The 27,773-nt window shown below is 38.2% G+C and overlaps 1 protein-coding gene across 1 annotated transcript in view; it reads right to left on the bottom strand.

Moving 5' to 3' along the window:
* The window catches only part of mdn1 (midasin AAA ATPase 1), a 156,519-nt gene that overhangs the window by 33,885 nt on the left and 94,861 nt on the right, over positions 1-27,773 (bottom strand). Inside the window, exons 62-79 of the mRNA XM_073056375.1 lie at positions 27,029-27,138; positions 25,829-26,543; positions 22,713-22,868; positions 22,090-22,366; positions 20,030-20,265; positions 18,818-18,913; positions 18,614-18,708; positions 16,962-17,086; positions 15,635-15,784; positions 14,739-14,848; positions 13,904-13,977; positions 12,387-12,567; positions 10,703-10,862; positions 9,480-9,626; positions 4,202-4,328; positions 3,732-3,837; positions 2,983-3,098; positions 677-1,162 (exon numbers count right to left, since the gene is read on the bottom strand). Coding sequence (XP_072912476.1) covers positions 677-1,162; positions 2,983-3,098; positions 3,732-3,837; positions 4,202-4,328; positions 9,480-9,626; positions 10,703-10,862; positions 12,387-12,567; positions 13,904-13,977; positions 14,739-14,848; positions 15,635-15,784; positions 16,962-17,086; positions 18,614-18,708; positions 18,818-18,913; positions 20,030-20,265; positions 22,090-22,366; positions 22,713-22,868; positions 25,829-26,543; positions 27,029-27,138 — 3,467 coding nt within the window. The remainder of the gene's footprint in view (positions 1-676; positions 1,163-2,982; positions 3,099-3,731; positions 3,838-4,201; positions 4,329-9,479; positions 9,627-10,702; positions 10,863-12,386; positions 12,568-13,903; positions 13,978-14,738; positions 14,849-15,634; positions 15,785-16,961; positions 17,087-18,613; positions 18,709-18,817; positions 18,914-20,029; positions 20,266-22,089; positions 22,367-22,712; positions 22,869-25,828; positions 26,544-27,028; positions 27,139-27,773) is intronic.

Genomic DNA, 27,773 nt, shown 5'->3' with positions numbered 1-27,773 from the left:
ATTCTTTCCACTCAAAATCAAGTGGGACAATCAAACCAGAACTCCAAGGCATTTTCCTCCCCTGCATCCACTTGACGTGACCAACTTCCTCAATACTACACCAATTTCACTCCAAGAGTTAAGACGGTAGCACGATATTAATACGCAGCAGCCTCTCCGGACTCTGGATTGGGGATTGCCAAACCTTATGTGGATTTTCTGGTGTAGTCTGTTTTGTCATGTGCTTTTGTGATATCATTCTGGAGGAACGTTGTCTCATTTTTTAACTGCATTGCATTTGTGGCTTCTAAATGACAAATAAACTGAATCTGAATCTGAGTGATAAAGGCCAAGTCTAATCACATTCTGGATTCAAACACTGCAGAGAGAAAAATAAAACACCATGCTCCTAGTCCTCTATTAACTCTGGATGATGCATGGATTTACTAAGGACACTTGGGGTGCTTTCTCCAATAATAATCTCGATAGAACGAACTGCAGGAATCCCTTAAGGTTTTCTTGATTCACTCTAGTTAGTGGCTTTCAGTCCCTAACTGGTACCACTGTCAGATGGATTGGTTTTTCTCTAGAAATTCTGTGTACAGTGATAAAGAACATGGACCCACAACTCCTGATTGTATGACAATTACCCAAACTATTGCCTTCATCGATATTCTCATAAAATAACAAGACTTACCATGAATAAAGTAAGGTTTTGTTTGTTTGATGGTTCATTTCATCCATTTCTGCCTTTGCTACCTTGACATCTTTCAACACGTTTGCAATCTGACTGGTTACTTGTTTCCATGCTGCATCTCCTTGCTGCATATTACAAGCATCAGGAAAGTGATTGGCCACAAAGGGAGTAGGGACTGTCAGGTGAAATTGGACAAAGTTCTCAGGCAAAGATGCTGTTGCCACACTGGTACTTTCCAGGTCTCCTTCGCAGCTATCCACTTTTTGAGTTCCAATGGGCATGTCCTGATGTGCTTCAGCTGTCTGGTGTTTTGGACAACATTGCATAAACCACAAAGTTTGTTCCAAAGTTATTATGAGTTTCATGAAGAGTGCGCGAAGTTGGTCCATCCAAAGCTTAATGCCATTCTGAGGTGGAAGAGCCACATCATGATCCTTGAATCCTGCCAACCTTGTCTGAATTTCCTGTACACTCTTAATTAGATGTCTAGTATGGATGAATAACAGTCAGAAAAGAGGATTCAGAATTCTGTACAACATTTTGATGTTAAACTAGATAAAAGAAAATTTAACAACACAGTATACTTGTCCCAACGAAATAACAATATATTTTTTACAATAAGACCATAAGACACAGGAGCAGAATGAGGCCATTCAATTCAGTGAGTCTACTATACCATTCCATCATGGCTGATTTATTAACCTTCTCAATACCAATCTCCTGCCTTCTCCCATGAACCTTTGACACTGACGAATCAAGAACATATCAAACCTCTGCTTTAAATAATCCCAATGACTTGCACTCCACAGCTGTCTTTGGCAATTAAATCCACAGATTCACCATGCTCTGGCTGAAGAAATTCCTCCCCGTCCCTGTTCTAAATGGACGTCCTTCTATTCCGAGGCTGTGCCCTCTGGTCCTAGACTCCCCACTACAAGATACATCCTCACCCTGTCCACTATTTAGGCCTTCCAATATTCAATAGATGTGAATGAGATCCACACCCCCACCTTGTTCTTCTAAACTCCAATGAGTACAGGTCCAGAGCCATCAAATGCTCCTCATAAGTGAACCTTTTCATTCCTGGAATAATTCTCAAGAGCGTCCTCTGGACATTCTCCAATGCCAGCCCATCTTTTCTTAGATAAGGAGCCATAAACTGTTCATAATACTCCAACTGCAGTCTGACCAATAACTTATAAAGCGTCAGCATTACATCATTGCTCTTTTACTCAGTCCTCTTGAAATGAGTGCCACCATTACATTTGCCTTCCTTACCACCAACTCAACCTGCAAGTTAACCTTCAGGGAATCCTGCACAAGGACTCCCCTGCACCTCTGATTTTTGTAATTTTTCCCCATTTAGAAAATAATCTACAGCTTTATTCCTTCTACCAAAGTGCATGACCATATATTTTCTGACACTGTATTCCATCTGCCACTTCTTTTCCATTCTACAAATCTGTCTCAGTCCTTCTGCAGCCTCCCTGCTTCCTCAATACTAACTGCCCTATCTTCATGTCATTTGCAAATGTGACCATAAACTCATCAATTCCATCATCTAAATCACTGATATATAAAGTGAAAACAAGTGGTCACAATACTGACCCCTGCAGAACACCACTAATCACCGGCAGCCAATCAGAAAAGGCCCCCCTTTTATTCCCACTCTTCTCCACCTGCTAGTCAGCCAATCTTCTATCCATGCTAGTATCTTTCCTATAATACCATGGGTTTTCATCTTGCTAAGCAGCTTCACGTGTGGCACCTTGTCAACGGCCTTCTGAAATTACAGGTAAAATCCACTGATTCTTCTTTGTCTAGCCTACCTATTATTTCTTCAAAGAATTCCAACACATCTGTCAGGTAAGATTTCCCCTTATGGAAACCATGTTGACTTTGGCCTGTTTTATCATGTACCTCCAAGTGCCTTGAAACTTCATTCTTAATAATGGACTCTAGCATCTTTCCAACCACTGAAGTCAGATTAACTGGCCTGTAATATCCTTTCTTCTGCCTCCCTTCCTTCTTGAAGAGTGGAGTGATATTTGCAGTTTTCCAGTCCTTTGGAATCATTCCACAATCTAGTGATTCTTAAAAGATCAATACTAATGCCTCCACAATCTCTTCAGCTACCTCCTTCAAAACCCTGGGGTGTAGTCCATCTGGTCCAGGTGACTTATCTACCTTCAGACCTTTCAGCTTTCCAAGCACCTTATCCTTAGTAAGAACAACCACAGGAATTTTGTAGTCTATTTACATCAATAGAAACATATCATTTTACATGAGGAAGTCACGCAACATACCTCAAGCTGACCCACTGCTCAGTTAGTCTAGTAAGTCGCCTTCTTTGTTTGATCAGAAGTTTCAATAGATGAGCAGTAAATCCTTGACAACGCTCAACTGTACCCAGGCTCAGTTCCTACAAAACCCAAACAGCCAAAATATAAACCAAAATGAGAAATGGAACAGCAAAATCCAACTGATTATAGTAAGGAGAAAGCCTAGATCATTAAGCATATTCCTCTATTCAAGTTAACCTGCCCTAGCCCTTTCAGTCTTTTTCTGATCTTGTTCTCAATGCAGCTTATACTGTGAAGAACCAGTCTAATCCTTAGTAAACAGACAAGTTAATACTTACATCCAACTGTCAACATGCCAAAGTTATTTACCCCAAATCTCCAAAGTATTAAAACTTTTGAGTGTTCTCTATTAATTCTTATTGGGATTCTATTCACTACTGTTGCATTGCTAGTCCAATAGCACTAACAGTAGACTGCTGTATTTGATAGATACATCAAAACTATCTTCATTTACAGGTGCTACAGCATAACAATACTTGTGTAGTTTAATAAATCACGGCAATAACATCAGCTTTTTTAAAAGGAGACAATCGCATTAAATATGAAAATTAAAAGCTGGCATCCTGATAATTATGAAGACCTTTGTTTTCATACATCATACCACATCCCAAAGTCCCTCTCAACCACAAGCCAATAACAACGTTGTTGAAATTCTAGAAATTCAGGCTCATATAGTAAAGGATCATTATTACTTTCGTAGGAGTACGTAATGCTGTCTGGAGTGCAGCCCGTCGTGCAAGGGACTGATAGAAATACTTCTGACATCCGTCCCATGTAGCAGCAATTTCCTGGAGCAGCCTGCAACATTAGCAAACATCAATTCAGAACATGTCAAGCAGAAAACTATGAAAGAAATGAAACCTTTTTAATGAAAGTGAATCCCATATGTAATGAAGAGTTGTAATTTTGGGCAGGGGAAGAGACAGCAATTAAGCATTAACCATCACAACAACCCATCCTTCATACTCCCACCCATCTGCACGGTTTGATAAATATACACTCCAAAAGCACACAGCAGCAGAATGACCATTAACAGCTCAGACAGCCTGTATCTAACCAGTGTATGACAATGCATCTGGGCAGGTGTCTCGCTCCCTACAATTGAGCATTGTTATTCGGCACTTTTTAAAATCAACTTCTCCTGAATGCATTGGTAACATACATGTTATCTAATTCATCGCTGCTTTCAACCATGTTTATTGCTGTTTTCACATCAAGTGGGCGCAGACACAGCATGTCCTGAAGATCTTTTGTTCGAGACCAAGCCAATCCTTTGCGGTAAGACAGACCTATTAAAGAGAGCATACAAGATTAAATATGCTGCAGCTTGCTAACAAACCTCCACTTTACAATGCAAATTTCTGAAATAAGGAAGTTGATGGACAAGGAATGATGGCAGTGATATAAATTATTGGTTCTCCACAGTTGGACAGATTCTAATAGTGAGCATACTGCACCAAACAGGCAGTGAAGATCTTAATGTCAGTGAGAAAACAGAGATACTTTAAATAAGTGTTCTGAGATTAGCAAAATGTTTTGAACAAAACATGGCTCATACATGACACTATTACAGCTTGAAGTGTCAGAGTTCAAAATTCAATTCTGACATCATCTGTAAGGAGGCTCTACGCCATCCCCATGGACTGAGTGAAGTTAGTGCAGGTGCTCTGGTTTCCACACACAGTCCATAGACTTAACAGTTTGTAAGTAAACTGGTCATTGTCAATTACCCACGATTAGGCTAGGGTAAAAATCAAGGATTTCTGGGTTGCATAGCTCGAATGAATGTATCAATGAATAATTAAATATAAAGTTACTTTTGATCAGGAAATCATATTAATGACATTTAACAGCTAACTCTGTAAATGAACCTTGAAAACGTGGTTAGACCATGTATAATGATCAGCAACTCCATTCATTTCATTTGGGAGCAGCGGCTTGAAGAGACAGACGAGTCAAATTCATGCTTGGAAACGGGTTGCTTGGCCAACTACATCCACTGCTACCAGGAGTCACTCATCCATGCTAAGCTAATACCATCTTGCAGCACTTTGCCCATTGCTATCAATGCCTAGGCTATTCAAATGTTTGACATTTCTTAAATGCTCCCAGTTATTTCCCTTACAGAACTCTTTCCAACAGTGCATTCCAAGCACTAACCACTGTCTAGGTTAAACAGGTCCCCCTAATATCCCCTCCACATCTCTCACCTCTTCGGCCAGCCCAAATCTGTCCTTTCACATTAATGATCTCTGAAGAGGAAAAGATTCCTGCCATCCAACTTATCGACATGCCTCAGCTTTATGTATTTCAATCACATCACCCCTCCATGAAAAACAAACCTACACTCTGCAGTCTCTTCTCATAACCAAAACTCTCCGTGCCAAGCATGGTGAATCTCCTCTGCATCTTCTTCAGTGCCTTCCCATCTTTCTATAGTATGATAAATAGAGCTGCATGTCGTACTCTGGCTGAGGTCTGACCAAACTTTTACAATGGTGGAACATAACCTCTCTGCTTTTGTATTCCAATGTCCTCAATGTCAAGGCCAGCTTTCTGCATGCCTTTTTTTTTAAAACTACTTGCACTGCTACCTTCAAGGATATGCCGTTTCCTCAAGACCCCCTAGGACCTCACCATTCATGGTAAGACCATGACATGCAGGCTATTTAAAGAGCAAACACGAGGAAATCTGCAGATGCTGGAAATTCAAACAACAACACACACAAAATGCTGGTGGAACACAGCAGGCCAGGCAGCATCTATAAGGAGAAGCGCTGTCGACGTTTCGGGCTGAGACCCTTCGACAGCGCTTCTCCTTATAGATGCTGCCTGGCCTGCTGTGTTCCACCAGCATTTTGTGCATGCAGGCTATTTGACCCATTTAATCATTCACTGGGCTGATTTGCTGATTTAACATCGTAACCCCATTCTCTAGCCTTTTCCAATGACCACTGATGCCTTACTAATCAAGAAACTATTAATCTCTGCTTTAAATGCAACCAATGATTTGGCCTCCACAGCTACCTTTGGCAATGAATCCTAGAGATTCACCATTCTCTGACTAAAGAAATTCCACCTTATCTCTGCTCCAAAAGAACATTCTTCTATTCTGAGGCTGTGCCCTCTGGTCCTAGACTCTTCCACTATTGCAAACATTCTCTCCACATTCATTCTAGCTAGGCCTTTCAACATTTGGTAGTTTTTAAAATGAGAACCACACTCTTTCTTCTAAACTTCTTTAAGTACATGCCTAGAGCCATCAAATGATCATCATACATTAACTCTTTCATTCCCTGGATCTTTCTTGCAAATCTCCTCTGGATCCCCTCCAATGTCAGCATATGCTTTTTTTGGATATGGGTCTTAAACTACTCACAATACTCCAAATGTGGCCGGACCAACACCTTATAAAGCATCAAAATTATATCTCTGCTTTAATATTCCAGTCCTTTTGAAATGAATACCAACATGCACTGGGACTCCCAGGTCCCTTTGCACCTCTGATTTCTGAATTCACTCCGTTTAAAAAAAGTCTGTGCCTTTATTCTTTCTACCAAAGTGCACAACCAGACACTTCCCAACAGTGTATTCCATCTGCCGTTTCTTTGCCCATTCTCCTAATCTATCCAAATACTTCTGCAGGCTCCCCGCTTCAACACTACCTGCTCCTCCACTTACCTTTGTATCATCTGCAAACTTGGCCACAGTCAAAGCCAAGATGCATCATTAGTACTCCCAAGTTGCATCCCATCACGTTAAACTCCAGTTGTCAGTCCATTACCACTTACACAATGATTTCACCCTATAGCCTAAAACTACATTCCACACTGTCCACAACTCTACCAATCCACCCACAAACTTACTGATCATTCCTCCTGCAACCACACCTAAATCATTCACATATAGTATTACTAACAGCAAAGGGTACGAATCTGATGCCTAATGTTAATCTTACAGACAAACTTCTACCATCACATCTCCTATTACCAAACCAATTTTGGATGCAACGCCCTGGATCCCATTAATCTTTTAGGCTGATCTCTCAAGTTGCTCAAAGACCTTACTAGGTCCAAGTAAAACCACACTGCCTACAACATTTAGAGGTTTTATTATCTCTTCAAAAATTCAATCAGATTGTCCATCTACGATCTGCCCTTGACAAAGCCAGGCTGGCTATCTCTGATTAGTTTTTGCCTTTTCAAATAATAATTAAAACAGTCCTTGGAACTTTTTTCTGTAATTTTCTTGGCTGTCAACATCTTGGATGATATATGCTGGGCCCAATATATTGATGCAACTTGATTCTGATTCTATTGATGTTAAGCTGACAAATTTATAATTTCCAGGCTTTTCCTGCTGTCCTTTTTTGAAAAGAGGAGCCACTTTTGCCATCCTCCAGTCATCTAGTAGCTCACAATTTAAAAATCTTAGCCAGAGCTCCCAAAAGTGGGGGCGAAAACTTTGTCGCTCAAAACTTTTTGTTCAGCCAAGTTATTCACAGTTCAATTTTTAATTGGCATAAATATTTGTGAATATCTGTCAGGAGGTTTTTGCCAAAGTAACTGCTCAGGGCCACTTGCTGCTCCTGGAAGTTCACGGCTGCTTTTCTGCTGTTATCTTCTCTAAAATAGCTTGATGCTGCATCCGTATTTCAGTTATTCTATTCCTTTAACAAAGCAGTATTCATTAATGTGATTGATTCCATCAGATGTAATTTATACAGCTGGCAGGGGATGTTAGCTGTGGTTGCTGGCCATGCAGGAATTTTAAGTCTGCAAAACAACTAAATGGAAGAAGTCAAAGACAGTGGAAGTAGACAAAATAAATGCCTTCGTTGACACCACGTGGTGGAAGGAATGGATTTTGAGAGACTGTTTTTACCCCACCATTTTGTGAACTATTCTGTGAACCACGGTTCTTGCTCAGGGGTAGCTGCATCAGAGTAAATGGAGGTGATCATAAAGACTCTACCAACAACCAACCTGCTGCAGACTTACGAAACAGCAGTCTGTATCTCAAGTACCCAAGCACACTATCTGACTTAAACTGGCTTAAAATGGTCTGAGAAAAGAAAGGGAATGGTATCAGAGGCAAGTCCATATTTGGAACAACAATGAGATAATGCTACCTTGTAGCCTTGGGCCAGAGCCAAAAAAAAGTCAACACTGTCTAGTCAAACAACACACACAAAATGCCGGTGGAACACAGCAGGCCAGGCAGCATCTATAAGGAGAAGCACTATCGACGTTTCGGGCCGAGACCCTTCATCAGAACTAACTGAAAGGAAAGATAGTAAGAGATTTGAAAGTAGTGGGGAGGGGGGAGTGCAAAATGATAGGAGAAGACCGGAGGGGGTGGGATGAAGCTAAGTGCTGGAAAGGTGATTGGTGAAAGTGATACAGAGCTGGAGAAGGGAAAGGATCATGGGCCATCTCCCAGAGGCCACACATTTTAATTCCACGTCCCATTCCCATTCTGATATATCTATCCATGACCTCCTCTACTGTCAAAATGAATCCAAACTCAGGTTGGAGGAACAACACCTTATATACCGGCTGGGTAGCCTCCAACCTGATGGCATGAATATTGACTTCTCTAACTTCCGTTAATGCCCCTCCTCCCCTTCTTACCCCATCCCTGACATATTTAGTTGTTTGCCTGTTCTCCATCTCCTTCTGGTGCTTCCCCCACCTCCTTTCTTTCTCCCGAGGCCTCCCGTCCCATGACCCTTTCCCTTCTCCAGCTCTATATCACTTTCACCAATCACCTTTCCAGCTCTTAGCTTCATCCCACCCCCTCCTGTCTTCTCCTATCATTTTGCACTCCCCCCTCCCCACTACTTTCAAATCTCTTACTATCTTTCCTTTCAGTTAGTCCTGACGAAGGGTCTCGGCCCGAAATGTTGGCAGTGCTTCTCCTTATAGATGCTGCCTGGCCTGCTGTGTTCCACCAGCATTTTGTGTGTGTTGTTTGAATTTCCAGCATCTGCAGATTTCCTCATGTTTACTGTCTAGTCAAGTTAAGTTCAAACCAACAGAAGTAAAGCATAATGGTGCAGAAAAGAAAGAATAATAGTAAAGTAGTTTTTGCTGTGGAGCAGCAGGAACTCCAGAAACTATCCTGTGAAAGACCCCTTCCCAAGGCAGGGAGAAGGATCAATTGTTTGGCCAACAGGAGATCCCTATTCGAGTGTATTGAGTTGGAAAGTGAGTACTGGTACAAAAGAAGCAATAGAATTCAGGAACCTAAGTCATTGGTCAGAAATTATCATTTACATGAATATGTGTGCTCATACAAATACAGGGAGAGATTTTGAATTAGTTAACATCTGTTTTATGTTACCTAAGTTAGTTGACAGAAGTAAACATTTTCAAGTTAAAAGATACCAAAGCAAAATTCAGGAGCCTTTGTTCCTTGACATGGTACATTATACTCACCGATCTCAGCAAGATGCTTGAAGAGGTCTGCCAATGCCCTTTGCTTCTGCATCAAAATATGTTTGACTTCTGATTTCTGTACATCCTTATCAGCATTCTGATCAACCGCAAGAGCCTGGAGATCTTGTGCTCCAGTGATAACATCACCTACATTGATTAGGAGAGACTAATCAATTTTTGGAAAGTCTCTTGATAGTCAACAAGAACATCTTTGATGGTTCCATTCTCACCAATGAAATATATTTACTACCAAGGGAAAAGTATTTTTGAAAACAGTCCATGATCATGGCAGCAATATTATGTGCCTAATATCTTCTTTTGACCCACCAGCAAAGTGAAATACAATTGTATACAAGTAACCCATACAACTAAAAACAGGAAATACAAATCCCTCTGTGGCATCAGGGGAGACAGTAAGAGCAGATAATGACTCTGCTCCATGAATATTTTTCTAATCACCCAACTAACATCCTTAAATTTCTCTTCCAAGTTGACCAGTCTGTTGAATGAAGGCAATACGCGCACATTTAGTTTTACTTCAGTAATTTGGTACCTGCAGCATTTTGTTCCTCCACCCACACCACCCTCCCCCACTCAATATACTTACAAGTTATATGGAATAAAAATGGCCTATTAGGCCCAAATGCCAGCATTAATGCCCTTTCTGGTATTTTCACATCTAAATTTATCAGCATAATACTTCTTCATATGGTTACCTAGCTGCCCCTTAATTCATCTATACACTTCACTTCCAGTTCATCTCCTGCGGTGGCTAGTCCCATATTTTCATGGATGAAAATTATTTTCCATAGTGTATATGACCAAGAATTTATAAGCCATAACCTTAAGTCAGTCCAGAGATTAATTCATGAAAGGTGACAATTCAAGGATTTTCCACAAAATACCAGACAAGGTATCCTGTAGTTCAAAGTCTACCTCCAGTTCTCTTTCAAATCTTTCCATCTCTTGGTGCTCAAGGAATGCTCAACGAGTCTCTGCAAATAATCTTTTTTCTAAGTCAGTTTTTCATCACCCAATTTGTTTGTAACTTTGTGCTCCAACTCAGCCTTGGTACAACAATAACCAATAATTTTAGCAGAACTGAACTTTCAGCAATTACTATTTAAGCTATTGGACATTTCATTTAAATCTATATTCAGATTACAGTTGACAGGTGCCTGCTAATACAAGGGCTGGGAATGCTAAGTTTCATTTTTTGATACCTGCAAACTGATCCAGACTTTCCACCAATCTTGGAAGGGAACTTTTCATCACCAGCTTCAAACACAGTTTTCTCATCCTTTTACATAGTACTGGCAGGTGAGTCTGAAGAGAATTCGCATCTTTATAAAGAATGCTTTTTCCCAAGTTAGGAAAAATTGCCTGAAATGTTATTCAATAGTGTTAGAAATCAAGAAAGTGTACAACCAAGTTAAAGTCAAAAGGCAAAAGCCACTGCATCAGTTACAACATCTTGGTTTCCAAGTTCCCATAATATTCAACTGTAACTGGGCTGACAATCAGACAATTAAGTATTTAAAATAATGAAATAAGTTTATACTATCAAGAGCATGTTTTTCCCCCTCACCAAAAATATTCTTACTCAAATAGTAATTATCAATTTTATTCCAAACTTTTTGAAACAAGATTATTTTAACATACATTAAGTATGAATATATTTTAATAAAACAGCTCACCTCTTTTGTACTAAGAAAAACTAATTAAACTACATTAATTCCATTTACTTTTGGCTAGAGCATTTCAGACACTTGCTTGAAGGGAAATATATATAGCTTAACTGGAAATAACTTTGTGCAATGAAAGATGGAGAGACAATAAACCTGGATTTGCAGTTGCGCTACTGTTAAGAATATGAGAACAGATATAGAGGGTCATCCACAATTGCCATGCAGTTTACTCATTTACTTCAACAGAAGAAAAAACATAGTAACAAAAGGTATTGAACAAACTGGCAAGCAAAGCTAACAAAGGTATGCATTAAAAACTACTTTTAAATACACTAAAGTTTGGAAATAGCAGGTAAAATACAAATTTCAATAACCTAAAGTTAATACAGCATTTTGGCAACATTCCAGATCAAATCAAGATGATAGTAGTTAACAATTTCTGAAGTCTGGGTAAGGTTGAAGGTTAGATTAAGCAATAGTTTAAGAGGCAATGTACCCAGGATGTAGAGTGATACTTCTAAAAGACAAACATTGAATTTTTTATTGCGTTGTTCACATCTCTTTCAGTATTGTATGGCCAATTTAGTACTTATCAGGCATTGCTACTGAATGTAAGAGACATGTGATATTCACATAGCAAGCCCCCATAAATGGATTAGGGTAATAATCATTTCTTCGTAACATTGGAGGCGCCTTTTGAGACACTTGTGTATAGTCGTTCCATGCGATCTTTTACAGTTACTTGATGCAAAAATAATTAAGATACTCAGATTATGATTAAATGATTAAGTCTGATCTAAAAAAGCTCCCAGTACTGCCTCAGCATTACACTTGATCTTCTGGCGGAGTGAAATTCAAATTCAGAATAAGCATTACCAGCTGAAATACAGCCAGTACTCAAAAGGAACAAAGAAATAAATGAGACACCAAGTGAAAATCAATCAACTGGTTTGAAACTGCATTAAACGAAAATGATATGTGCCCCATACAGATCCCAAACTATGAAAGGTTGGCATTAAGATTTCAGAACATAACATGGTTAATTCTACATTAGAAAGCTAAAAGAATTTATAAATAATGTTCATAGAATCTGTCAATCACAAACCAGTTTCAATAACTTAATTTGTTTCAATACTCATTGTTCTCTTTCACCGTTATTATTGATCAACAGGTAATAGATTAATTGTCTGCTAATGCTATAAAGTTACTGATTATATACCTGTGTTGAATCCCATTTTTCTGTGAAAACTTTCCTTAGTGTACAATTTAGCTTTTCTATCTTGGTCCATTTTTGTTGGTCAACACTACCCAAACTTCCAGTTCTTCCCAGCTCTGTTAATGCAGGACGGCATGGCTGTTGGAGAGCAGTTTCAAACTTCTTCATCAACTTAAACAATGTCCTATGAGCACATACAAAGTCAATGAGACATAAATCTGGAGTACTGTATCAGTTCAGGAAGATGAACAACTTGCACAAAGTAATGACAGAATGGATAAAGGGTAGGTTCACAATAGGTTTAAGGAGTCACATCATGAGGACCGAAAAGCATAAATTTGCTGTTCTGCTTTTTGTTTAAGCAGTTGAGTGAAATCAGGAAAGGCTTTCCTCCCCTGAACATCCTGGTAATCAAAAATTCATATCCCTAAAAGTAATGATTCAGAGCTATCTGAAGGCTTGAGTTGACTCGGAAACAATCGCGTTAAGGATAGTGAAACAAATTCAGGTAATCAGGGTGAGCAGCTAAATGGATGAACCCTGTCCCTACGAACATAGCAAAATACACTTCTAACTACTGTTAACATCACAACTATTCTGCAGACCATCAAATATATCCATCCATTGCTGATTATTTTCCTAAATACAGCCAATAATATCTATCAATTCTTATATCAGCAAAGAGCTGAGGCTGCTGGTTAACAACGACCACAGAATTCAATCACATCCTGAGCAGTTATGCTCTCTGATAGGCCATGCTTCAACTGCTGGCACAATGTGTTAAGGAACTCAAACACTACAGCAGAAATTATATAAATGGATATATGCCATTGCTGAGATAAGCTGGACACTCACTTGTTTACCTGTAAAATAAAACACTGTCAAAATCTATAATTTACTAGACAATGAACACAGAGCACAGAAATAAGCTATTTTGGATCAGTTAGCCTAGGTTGCCATTTGGGTTGAGATTCTCCGATCTTGGCAATCCATTTGCAAATAGCTCCTCGTATGGTGATGAAACATTTGCAAATGCATTATCAAGATCGGACAACTCAACTCAACCATCAACCATCTGAGCTACACGTTTTCCAAGTTATTTCCTGGCTATTATTGATAGCTTACATATTCCACTCACCCATTTTCACTTAACCCTACTAAAACTGCATTTCAACTCTGATTTCCCGAGCAAATTGCATCCCCCAGGACGCATCAACAGCACTCATCTCAATTACACCATGCAATAGCAAGCTATAAATTGTACCAAGTAAAAGAGAAACTTCTTGACCCATATTTCAGCTTAAGAAATAACTGCAAAATCTACATTGGATGAAGGACTACAGCAAAACCACACATTTTATTATCAACAAAAATGGCATGCTTTTGCTTCCCAGAAACATTTAAAGGGTGCATTTAGAACAAGTGTTTTTGAATAATCAGCTCTTGATAGGTTTTCTACATTGTTCTGTGGAAGTCCCAATTAACATTTTCTTTTAAAACCCTCCAACAGCCTTAATTACCTGTGCGCTTTCTCCACTGACTGCTTTACAGCCCAGTAACTGACATCATTCCATCTGCAAATTCTAATGTAGTCCTGGAGACAAAATGATCAAGTTAGATGGGAAATTCAGGGCAAAACAATACATCAGTACAATACTTCTAAAGCCAAAGGTAAAACATTTTGCAGCACTACCTACAAAGAGATGTATGATTGATACAGGACACTCCATCTCAAAGGAAAAAAATTCTGCCCTAAAACTCAGACAGACTGATACCTGCTCAATTGGCATCCTGAATCAAACACTGATTCAGGACACCAAATATTCCTGCAAAACCAGAGATCTTGTGGGATGGGCTGTGAATTAACAGGATAACTACAACCCTGTAAAAAGAGACAACATCCTGGCCTAATTTGGCTAGAAACCCTGTATGGCAACTGGGAACACAATACAAAGGACCATATTGGACATCACACAGACAGGTCTCTCGCTGATATAAACTTAAATTTCAGAATGTTTTTATTTGAATATAAAGAGCTGGTACAGGCACAATTGACTGCAAGAGTCTTTGAATTACAGTCCATGCCCTAACTCTTGTCCAAAATGGACTATTAGTAGCGAAGAACAGGGCTCCCAAAAACTTTAAAAATAACCATTTTCAACTCCAAAATTTGAGTATGCCAAATAACGCCAGGCAATAATACACCCAAACCTACAAGCAAACAATCATCAGCAATGCAAATGAAAACTACCTTCGAGTTGTACTCAACAGCTGGAAACAAAAAAATTGTCAGCCATCTATTTTACAGACTTACTCTCACTTTAAAGAACACAGTCAGTAGATTTGCATTGATACCTTCAATTCTTTCTCTATCGGGCTACGACATTCAGTTATTTTAGAGGCAATGGTCTCTGAAAATTGCTTGTAGTAGTTGTACAAATTCCAGAGTAAACTGCATAAGGCATCTAAAATGAAAATTTTATTGTCAAATGTCATTACTCATTTAATGAAATATTTTAAAACACGTGCATACATATTCCCAAGGAAAGATGCACAAATTATCCAGTCATCAATAGATCAGTGGCACCAAGGGCCTTACTTCTTTCCAGAATTTCTAAATTACTCCTATAACTTAGGCAAAACAAAAAACAAAATTCTGAAATCATTTATCTTAATTAAGTGCACCAATGCTTAACTGTCTCATTTCATCACATTTCACATTCATTACCATTAAAGTGTTGAATTGTACTTTTAACTCCTGCAACCTATTCTTTTCAACTTGCTCCATTAGACCTGTTTTAAAATACAACTCCCCTCTTATTTCACCTCAGAATTTTATTTCATTGAGACTGCAACAGATTCCCATGATCTTAAAATCCTTCTCGTCTTTTCCATCTTAGATCTGCATGGGATTTCATCCAAAATCTGCTGTGTACCCTGCGCACTTTCCAGGAGTATTAAAATGTGAACTCCTTTGAATCTTGTCTGGTTCCCCGATCTTTCAAATATCTCCAAATAAAAATATAACAAGTCTAGAGTATAACTACAGCCTTCATCAAAATTAGCCTGGTATTTCTTCTGTGTAGTGTACTCTTCAACAAGATGGTAGTTAAATTAAGTTTTCATTGAATCCATTTTCTTCTCATTGGGAAAGTAATTATTTAAAAAGGTACCATACAGTTTTTAAAATGAAAAAAATCAAGATTAAGTTGATGTGACACTACAATAACTTCTATAATGCAGATATTTACCTTTTCCCTCCTGCTCTGGCACTACCAATACATGACAATGGAATGCTAGCAGCACTGATAACCGGAAATGGAATTCTGCCAAGGTAGCTCCTTCAATAAAAGCTTGCAGTATTTTGATTACCTCTGATAGTGTCATCCCACCAGCCACTTCTATTTAGAATAATAAAAGCAGAAGTTAAAAAAGAGATGATTTATTTGGCAGAAGTACACAAACAATATCTTGTCAGTCAGGTGTACCAGAATTATAGAAATACCTTACAGTATCAAAAAAGGGAGAAAGTCTTCAGGTAATTTCTAAAAGCACCAATTGAATTTGGGAAAGCAGAAACAATAAGGGAGCCAAGTCTACTACCAGGTTAATTAAAGGAATATCATGATATGTTGGTATTGGAAGTTCAAAATATTGAACATTTATGAATGCTATGTAGGAGAAATTTCAATGAATAAAATAATTTAATTCAACAACTTCCCACTTACAGCTTTAGCTGTATGTACTGTACACACACAAACAGCCAATTAATTGGGATACATCAGGTAACATTTTTTTTGTCCAATTATGCAACTGCCCCAATGCCCAAATTAGCCGAAGTTTCATGGAAAAAGTTAAAAATGTATAAAAAGACAAAGTAACAAATTATATATTAAAATGAAATACAGAACGAATTAGAAAACTATCAACACTGCCACAGTACTATAAAACTGTATTACTTCCCAACAGTTACCGACAGAAGAATTCAGCACAGACACCAAGAGCAGATAATGCTTTCAACAATTGCATCCTTCAAACCTTCATTTTAATTCTAACATTCAAGATGATTGTCAATACCTTCAAATTCTTCGCAGTTCCTAACTTGTTGAAATTACAAAATGATTTCATTTTTACTCCCAGCCTTTTGTGGTATATCCAAGCCTAATTGCTTGAAACCACAGTGAGCAAAGCAGTTCTGAATTTTTTCCTGCTTATTTTTCACCAATTATCAGTGACAAAAATCACTTTTTTTCAGAATCAGGCTTAATATCACTGTCATATGACGTGACATATATATAATCTCGTTGTTAAGTGTTGTTAACTATACAATTTTGGACAAAAACCTCTGGAAGCTTCTAAAATTTTTTAATGGAACTCTGATTGATTTTGTTAAATGTGTACATTACTTCAAGTTTAAACACTCAAATAATCCAACATTACAGAGCGTGTGATAAAAGTTCCAAATTTAACAATAAGATGCTCAAGTACTGTGAAGTGACTGCAAAGCAAATATATACTTAATCAACTGGTTGCTGAATATCTTGACTTCACTAAGAAAATTAAAGCAAATTATACTACCTTTCAAATCTTCTCCTGCTTGCTTCTGAAGGTATTTTTCAACCAACTGATATAATGAAAACCAATGATTGGATGATTTCTCCATCTGTCTTTTCCTCACAATGTCAAGACTATCATTCCAGCAACTGTGGGCAGAAATTTTAAAAATATAACTAAAAATTAAAGTTGAATCACTTGCATGGCCTTGGAAGACAACATTTATGCAAATAGATTGCAACCTTTGCAAAGTATTTTTGTTTATGAAAATATTATAGTTTCCATCTTAACTTCATATGATATTCCATTTTACTTATCTTAAATTTTTTCCCCCCAACTGTGCATTCTTCATTATCATTGGTTGCTCATCTACCATGATTACATTACTATTGACAAATAGTTTCCTGAGATGAAAGCTGATGTATAATTGTGCCAGAGTAGCAAAATGATCCACTGGACATGCTTCTTTATACCATTGACTCTTTGCCATCCAAGCGAAATTCAGCCTTTTTTTTTGTTTACAAAACTCTCAGACAGCATGACTGGAAAAGTTAGCATTAAAATCATTCTTAATTGCTCTAGAGAAATTGAAATCAATGTTACATTCCTGAACTCCCACAGTTCACATGAAGTTATTTAGGTCAGTAGTTTAAGGAAACCAACTGGCAATAATGAAGTAACAAGGATGTACTTCCAGAGGTAAACGTTATGTATATTGGTTGAAAACCCTGATGACGTTGCTTCCACTTCTAAATGACCACCGTCAACTTTTTTAGGAAATACTGCTGAAGCCTTGTTGTGAAATAATGGAGAGAAATGAAGATTTAAATAAGGTCATTGATTACCAAAGGCAATAATCTACCTTCCATGGATAGTGTGAAACTTTTACTCATTAGATAAATGAGTACTCCATCATTTGCTTTATATACATTTTAGATGGTGAAAATGTTTCAGGGAATCAAAGAATCATTCACAGGTTATCCATTCTTAGATTTTCTCTTAAAGCCATGGCATCAGGAAGCTACCCCCAGGGTGCCAATTCAGCTCTGATAATTCCAGTCAATGTCAAACAGAGGGGGTTAAAAAATTGTTGGAAGAGTCATTAGAAAACAGTGAAATAGACAAAATTTCACAAGATCAAATCTCATTTTTTTAAACCTGAGACATGCCTCAATCTGCTCAATCTCTCTTTATATAATAAACCATGATCCTAAGAGACAATCTGGTGAGTCTTCACTGAACTCACATGTAGCTTCATTAATGTAAGGAAATTTCTATATCATCCCTTTATGCACAAGAACTATAACATACATATTAATGACAAATGTTAGCAAATTGTTTTATTATTGTCACCTGTACCGAGATACAGTGAAAAGCTTGCCTTCCACATGTATCATTTCATCATGTCAGTGCACTGAGATAGAACAAAGGAAACCACTAACAGAATGCAGATCCTTGCCCCATCTGTACAAAGCCAGGATCATTAAATTCTCATAATTTTATTTCAGTTTAGAAGCAAATGAAATTGATCATTTCAAGTATATCTGGACTGATGTACAGTAACTTCTGTATAAAAGTGTTTCACACTCCATCAATTCATGATTATTCGTCACTACAGTAAACATGCATCAAATTACTCTGAAAGTCACCATTTGTTTGAAAAACTTGACTCTTACTTTAGCTCCAATTTCCTCCACTGGATAATTAGGTGGGTGATAGCGTCAAGATGCTCTCGCAAGGAGACAGAGCGACTAGCATTCTGTTCCCAATCCTGCAAAACAGATCAAGTTGAAAACTGCCTGCAGAATAAACATCATTCAAACACATTTAGTTAGATTGAAACAAAGGGTTGTTGGAGTAATGAGGAGGAAATGGCTCACCTGGGCTTTGCTCAAGAGGATCTCCATACCACTTAAGAATTTTGCCAGAGGACTGGAGATGGGAAAGCCTCGAATTCTGTCCATTACAACCAACAACTGTGAAACAAAAAAAAAAGAGTGCCTTGAGTTTCCTTACCAAAGCTACACAACTCATATAATCATGACATAATTTTAACATCCAGGACATGTCTGCTGCCATGTCAAATTGAAACTCAAAATATCCAAATTTATCTATCATTAGGGGCAGCGAACAAATCGCTAGATTTAAAATTGTAGAAGTAGCATCAACTGTTAGAAATAGCACATCTAAGCTTGCTCAAGTTAAGTTTTCAGAAATTTCTTATGATTTTACCATTGTAAAAAAATGACTCATTTGTCATGCATCTCTAATACAGAATAAATTTTAAAAATACATTTATTCTTTCCATTGTGTGGTAAAACAAATCAAAAACCAATGCACAAAGTGCAGGTCTCTTAAGGTAATAAACTGCAAATTTACTCTTAATAAGACCAAACTAGAAAACTTCCTTAGCTTAAAATAGAGTGGCTTGAGGAAATGGCACATTTCTAGACCTGTAAATAAGTCGACAACTGGTAAAACTAAAGCTTCATTCTGGACCTACCCCTTTACCAAATCACGACAACATACTTAAACAATTTTGCTCCCAATTTGCCCTTTGTCCGTGGATCATAACTCGTACAAAGGGAAGGAATAAAATGGTCATGTGCTTTTGTTTTCAGAGAATACACTACTTTAAATGGAAGCATTCCCATATAGGAGATGGACCAATTAAAAGGAAAATTTCAGGAAGTGATAAAAGTATGAAAACAAGTTGAACACGAACATTTAAAAAGGTATCAGGCCCAGATGGTACTGACAACTGAAATTTTAGAAAGGAAAGGGGGAGGGGAGCCTCTGCTCACAACCTGCTAACATTAACAAAAATAGCACATTAAAGCCAAGGAAGCCCTTGTACAGATTAGAAAATAACAAAATGCATTCCTGTCATTTGTTCATTTTGTTGTTTTTTAACAAATGAAACTTTTATTCCCTTCACACAACAATGTTAGGTCCAAGGTTCACTGGTTCAATGAACTGTGCAGATAGTGCCATGTGTCATAGATCTCGGGGGTAACATGCACCAAGCCCACATTCAGCATAGCATTGCCTTAATGCTTAAAACACACTACACAACACTAGATTTTCCTCACCTGCAACAGGGCTGGATGGTCAGGCCAATCTATCAGTAATTCTTTCACCTTTTGGGTCAAATTTCTCAGAACAGGCTGACATTTCTTGACCTCCAGAATATTTGGATGGTGATAGAAGTCATAGGTTTCCTCCTGGGGCAGGGTGAGCTCAGAGTTCCCTTCTTCAGAAACAGCATTTTGGATGAGGGAACTCATTAGCAACTGACTGCCATGAAGCTGACCACTCATGGAAGCATCTAACCCAAATAAAATATCATATATATAATTTATTATTTGTAAAAATATTGCAGAACATACACCCAATTTTCACATAGTAGCCTAAATTTAACATTTATAATTCCTTTGACAGAAATAAGCTGACATGGAATTTTTATTCCATAAATCTTATGCTCATTAGTCTATGTTTTTCTTCACAAGTTTTTTTATATATTAAAAAAAGGCTACTGTGGTTAAGCAGCAACCAATGTTCACATTTTTTATCACATGCATCTCCTTAAATGCTGTAAAAAGAAGAAACAGGGACAAACCAGGTATAGATTGGGAAGCCTTACATCAGTGGTAGGAGAATTACTGGAAAAGATTCTTAGCAACAGGATGTACTCACATTTGGAAGAGCATGGACTTAATTAGGGATAGTTAGCAATAGCTTTATGCTGAAGGCCCGGTCTCAATAATCTGATCAATTTTATTAGGAATGCAATAAAGACGATTGAGGGTAGGGTAGTTGATGTCATCAACTTGAACCTTAGTCAACCAATTGACAAAAAACTCTTATAGTAGGCTGGTCCAAAATATAAAAATCACATGGAATCCACCGTGAGTTGGTAAGCTGGATCCAAAATTGTGGAGATATCATGGAAGACAGAGGATAGTGGCAGAGAACTGTTTATCTGACTGAATGCTGCTAACAGTGGTGTTCCAGAAGGATTAGTTCTGGGACCTGTTGTAATCTCAAATAAAACACAGTTGGTTTGATCAGTAAGCTTTTGTGACACAAAAATGAGCTGTAGATAGTGAAAGCAGCTGCCAAAGCAAGATAAATATCGGTTGGAAAATTGAGAGGAGGAATGACAGATAAAGCTTAATCCAGACAAGTATGAAGTGATGCATTTTGGGAAATCAAATACAAGCAAAAAGTAAATGGCACGGCCTTTGGGAACACTGACCTGTACCTCCTGGGGTGTGAGGCAGTAGCTCCATGAAAGAGGCAACACAAGTGGAAAGAGGGTGCAAAAAAGGATGTACAGCAAACTTGCTTTTATGGTTTGGTGTACTAAGTCAAATTGCAGCTTTGGTTATGCACCTTTACAGCATAATGTACAAGCTGGTTGTCACACTTTCAGAAGGATGTGGAGGCTTTGAAGAGATGCAGAAGAGTTTCAATAGGGTATTACCTAGAACTGAAAGTATTAACTGTAATGAGAGGGTGGACAAACTTGCATTGTCTTCTCTGGACCATCAATCTGATGGAAGTATATAATGTTATGAGAGGCATAGAAAGGGTACATAAGTCACCATTTCTCCTACCCCCAGGCAGAAATGCCAAATATTAGAGGGCATAGCTTTAAGGTGAAAGGGAGGTTAAAGGAAGGTTTTTGAAAGGTAAGCACGTGCTGAGAAGATGGCAGAAGCAGATACAATAGCAATATTTACGAGGTACTCAGACACATACAGGAATAGGCAGAGAATACAGGGATATGGACCACGCACAGCCAAATGGGATTAGTTAATTGGGCATCAAGGTTGGAGCAAACATGATGAGCAAAAGATATATCGTTGTGTTGTGTTGTTCTATGCTGTAGTTGTCAGTGCAAATCTAGAAACAAGTTGTCATTTTCAATTCTGTTGTCAAGTGCAGGATAAATTGAAATCATGAAGTCAAGAGCCAAGAATACAATCACTAAAAACAAGTAGACAGCTTTTCAACTGTAAGTTGCATCATATACTCAACATTACAAAAAACTGGATAATACATTTTTTCAACAAACTGATTTGAAAACCTATATAATAAACAAAAGCAATAAATACATAATACAATCAAAATAATTGAGTGTACTCACCAATGAGAGAATAGAATTCTGTAATTAGCACTGCCGCTGTATGATAAGAGGACACAAATGCACCAAGGTAATCACTACTCTGATGTGCTGGTGCACCCTGGTGGTACCACATAGACTGGGCACATCCCAGATATATTTGCTGGTGAATTTTTATGAGCATTTCAATGGAACCTGGCGATATGGGCGCACTACGTTTTGCTTTAGCCTCTGTGATCTTAACTTCAGTGTCCATCTCTTGTTGTTCAAGACTGGGCTGAGATGTAATATCAGTGAAATCCTACAAAAGGAACAAATACTGCTTTAAATATCGAAGTATTTTAGTTCTGCATATGCTTCTTGACAGAATCCCTGAAGATTCTTAAAATGATTAGGAGATGACCAAAACCTTATCTGTATGGTACAGTTTAATTCTATTCAATTTTAAATTTTAGCAAATTAAGATGTGTGTGTGTGTGTGTGTGTGTGTGTGTGTGTGCGTGTGCGTGTGTGTGCCTGTGTGTGTCTGTGTGTGTCTGTGTGTGTGTCTGTGTGTGTGTCTGTGTGTGTGTGTGTGTGTAATAGATCATGAGTTTTGCATTACTAAGTGAGACCTGAAGTAACTTTATTAAAATATTTCATCCTACCTTGCTATATTGTGGGAAATTCTGTCTGAATTCCTTTTCTTCCTCCTCCAACACCGAAAGGCCATGCTGCTTACTCTTATACTTGTAGAGGCTAGCTTCCTGCTCCTCTTTCAATCGTCTACATTCTTCTTGCTCATCCCAAGCATTTACCATTGCCTTGTATACAAAACAAATTATTGTGGTTAAAAGTAGTTAATATGATTTTCTTCATACCTGTTATCCACAAAGAATACACCACTACAAATTTCTGTGTGCAAGCTGGAGCACGTTATGTACCCCTACCATTGTGTTACAGACGTACACTTAAGCAATACTTCTTATACCAGCAATAGCATCAGGGTGTGTGATTGTGTTCAAAAAGCAGTGAATTTTGTCACTGATAGTGGGCAAGAAATAAGCAGCAAGTCAATATAGAACTGTTATGAACTACGAAGAATCTGGAAGTATTATATTACAATGAAAATGAAGATTTGGAGGATGCAACAGTCGATAATATTGTAAAAAGGCAGAAAATTATCTATGAGATGTCACCACTAAATTTTTCTATCAATAATATTTTGGAAATTAGTATAATTTTAGAGTACTGTGGTAGTATTGATAGTGTTCTAATTTGTTCTGTATTTCATTTAAATACATAATTTGTTACTTAGTTAAATGATAGTCTATCTTTTTTTTTATATAACCTTAACTATTTTCACAAAACTACAGCTTATTTGGACAGGCACTTAATTGGGCTAAAATGCACTGGTCCTGAAGTGCACCAATTAACTGGAATCCACTGTATTCCATATGCCACCTCTTAGTCCATTCTCTTAATCTGTCTCCTGCCAGTCAGCAAAACTTCCATCCATGCTAGTTACCTTTCCTATAACACCACAGGCTCTTATATTATTTAGCAGCCTTATATGTGCCAGCTTTTCAAAGGGCTTCTGAAAATCCAAGCAAACAATATCCACTGATTCTCCTTTGTCTATCCTGCCAGTTACTTCCTCAAAAAGAATTTCAGCAGATTTGTCAGACAAGAATTCTCCCGAAGGAAACCATGCTGACTTGGACCTATTTTATCATGTGCCTCCAAATACCTCAAAATCACATCCTTAATACTGGATTCCAACAACTTCCCAATTACTGAAGTCAGACTAACTGGCCAATAATTTCCTTTCTTCTGCCTCCTTCCCTTCTTAAGGACATTTGTGATTTTACAGTCCTCTTGAATCATTCCAGAATCTAGCAATTCTTGAAAGATCACTACTAATACCTCTTCAGCTACCTTCTCCAGATCCGTGGGCTGGAGTTCATCTGGTGCAGGTGACTTTACCACCTTCAGCTTCCCAAGCTGCATCTCCATCTGGTAAGGGAGCAGCCAAGCATCGGACCATAAATCGCTACAAAGGACTGTGAAAACAGCTGGAAGGATCATAGGGGTCTCCCTACCATCCATCAGGGACAGTCATCAGGAGCACTGTGTATGCAAGGCCCTTCGTATTATTAAGGAACCCACCCATTCATCCACCATCCTCTGACTTCCTATCATCAGGCAGGAGACTACAATGTATAAAAACAAGAATGGTCAGAATGAGGAACAGTTTTTTTCCCCCAGGTCATTAAGGCTTCTGAACTCCCTGTTGCATCGTACTCGAAGTGTCGCTGTGTTCTGTACTAATGCACTTTAGTTCATCATTTATGTGTGATTCATCTGTAAATGTTATCCTTATCTTCATTTATATATTTAAATGACAATAAATTTGACTTGAAGCACCTTCTTAATAATGGCAACTACACTCACCTCTGTCCCATGACACTCTTGAATTTCTGCAATATTGCTGGCATACCACAATGAAGACTGATGCAAAATACTCTCTTTTTTTCCCTAATACATCTGAAAAACACTTGGTGTACTCTTTTATATTATTGGGTAGCTTACCTTCATATTTCATGCTTTCTCTCCTTATTGCTTATTTAAGTTGCCTTCTGTTGGGCTTTTAAAACCTTATCATCCTCAATTGTCTCATCCTCCCTTTAGAATACTTCTTTAGGATCTATCTACCCTGCAGCTTTCAAATTGTTGTTCTGCCATCATCCCTGCTAGTATCACCTTCTAGTCCAGTTTGGCCAACTCCTCTCTCATGCCTCTGTCGTTCCCAATACTCCACTGTAATACTGATGCGTCTGACTTTTGTTTTTCCCTCTTAAACTGCAGGGTATTATGATGATGATGTCATGACTCCAAAGTTTCCTTTACATTAACCTCCCTAATCAAATCTGGTTCATCACACAACACCCAATGCAGAATTGTCTTTTCCCTAGTAGGCTCATGCAAAAGCTGCTTTAAAAAAAAAATCACATCACAGACATTCACAAATCCTTTGTCCTGGGATCCAGAAACAACTTTATTTTCCCCAATCTACCTGTCTAATATAATCTCCCATGACTATCATAATATTACCCTTTTTACATGCATCTTCTATCTTCCATTGTAATTTGTACCCCACATCCAGGCTACTTTTCAAGACCATATATAACTCCCATCAGGGTCTTTTTATCCTTGCAGATTCTTACCCTACCCACAAGAATCCTACATCTTCTAATCCTATGACACTTATTTCTAAGAATTTCATGTTTTACTAACAGAGCCATCCCACTCCCTCTACCTGACTGTCCTTTTGATATAATGTGCATCCTTGGATGTTAAGCTCCCAAATATGAACTTCTGTCAGCTACAACCCAGTGATGTCCACAATGTCATATCTACCCATCTTTAACTACACTGCAAGATCATTTACCTTTTTCCGTATACTGCGTACATTCAGATTTAACACCTTCACTCCTATTTTTAATCACCCTTTTCAATTCTGCCTGCATGTTAGCGGAATACAAATTCTTATTCCGTCCTAACCTACACACTACATCTATAACTGCCACATCACTCTGGTTCATGGCCCACTGCCAAATTAGTTTTAAAAAGTTGGAGAAAAACTGGCAAGACTTTGGCTTAATTGGTAAGACCACACAGTACATACAAGCTAACATTTCTTAAACTATGTAGGCAACGTGAACTTTGATATTGAATTTCCAAAAAAAAAAACAAATCGCATAAAAGCAAACATATCAATTACTTGAAAGAGGTGCCTGAGAAGCTGCAACGAAGCCTGATCCAGTTCACCCACAGAGAGTATGTGGCAACGCAGATACTGTAGTGCATTAAACAGAAGCTGTTCTTGTGTCAGCAGCGTTCTTTGCTCTTTAAGCAAAGTCTTCTCTTCAGATTTGGCTGACAAGTTTTTACTCAAGAGCTCATCAAGTCCTTGTATTGTTTCTATGCAGGTCTTTGAAGATAATGTTTCTGCAAGGCTGTAGTAGGTTGGGAATTCAAAGCTGATGGAAGGGAAGACCAAAAGGCAAGTGACCAACCTTGTGAGATCAGCTTGGTTGACACACTTATGATTTAATGCAAGATGAACTTCAGATGTTAGAAGTCTCATGCCATGTTGCATTTGCAAGACTGCAGCATTAAGTGGCTCTACCACATCAGGATACTGCCAGTACTCTTCTGCAATTCGCCTCCTGAAATGGTGTTGGGACTGCTGCCAAGCCGCCTCTTCCTTTAACATGGTCTGGAAGCTCTGCCTTGTTTTTGGTCGCTTCACCAGCAGATGTTGCAGCAATCGAAAGAGAAGTGTTTTGATTCTGGAACCATGGCCAATACTCAACATGTAGTGATGGATATCCTGGTATAGAGATATGTATGAAGGCACATTTGGACGGTATGCTTGTTTTCTGGAAAGCACCGTGGCCCGTTCTTTCAGCTGTTTGATTCTCTGCTGCAAAAACCTATGGCATGTAAGATAATGTTAAAATCAATGAATCTGAAAAGCACTAAAGGATATGGACTTGAGAATCAACATAACTGTATGCAGTTTGTAACCTACCATTACCCCTAACCCAAAACAGCTGTACCACAGTGCAAACTCATTATGGAAATGTCAAACACAGCGAGAGTAGGAACAGAGACCATAGGTAATGATATTTATGGTATCACCAAGCCCAGGCAAACATTGGCATTAGCTCTGTTATAAAAATGAGAGATCCAGGACGATTTGTTCTCTCCAGAAGCAAAATATACTGGTCAACATTTTTTCTGAATTTTAGAACTATTCATACTTCTCCATCTCACACACACACCACTCTGATAACAATCTCACAGCAGTGAGCTTAACAAAGGAAAGTTTACAGCCCAAGAAATCACAGTAAGGAAGTAATGAATTCAAAGTAAATACTATGTGGGCTGGAAAAGAAACAAACAGTTAATGAGGCACCTAATTCGGGGATGGCAATGCTTATTCTCTCCTTCTTGTGAGTGTTCTCGGCCCGTAAATAAATGTTCTGACAGATTCCGGCTCTTCCATTCGCTTTCCAATTGTTGTAACTAATAGAGGAGATTTGGAAAAGAGAAACTATTAATATGAGAATCTGCAATCAGGTGATCTTTAAATGACCCCAGACAAATCAAAAACAACTACGAATATCATTTATCAAAATGTTCAACCACACTTTACAGTAATCAAGATTGCTCATCACCATAAGCATCTCCAACATAATGAATTATAAATCAATATGAATATGGTGTGTCTTCTGTCCACACAGAACCTAGCATCAAGGAGATAATTAATCTATTAATCACCCTTTAACAAAATTGAGGGAAGAACTTTGCCCTCATGTTATTGCACTGAATTCTTGACTATCACTCAAATTACTGGGACAGCCAGATCACAGTCTATCTAATAATCTTAAGGACAGTAACACAGTCTCTTATTATGTGTAGGCTATCCTCAGAAACAGCGTACCACAGTAGTGTAACCGTTAGTGTGACGCTATTACAGCTCAGGGCGTCGAAGTTCAATCCCAGCATCCTCTGTAAGGAGTCTCTGCATCCCCATGAAATGCATGGGTTTTCTCTGGGTGTTGTGGTTCCCACATTCCAAAGACACACTGGGTAGGTTAACTGGTCATCATAAATTGTCCTGTGATTAGATTAGGGTTGTCAGGGGTTGCTGAGCGGTG

The sequence above is a fragment of the Hemitrygon akajei genome, chromosome 9 (assembly GCF_048418815.1).
Source record: "Hemitrygon akajei chromosome 9, sHemAka1.3, whole genome shotgun sequence".
In the NCBI taxonomy this organism is placed as follows: domain Eukaryota; kingdom Metazoa; phylum Chordata; class Chondrichthyes; order Myliobatiformes; family Dasyatidae; genus Hemitrygon; species Hemitrygon akajei.
Note: the sequence above shows the minus strand (reverse complement) of the source record. Positions and strands in the feature narration are given on the sequence as shown.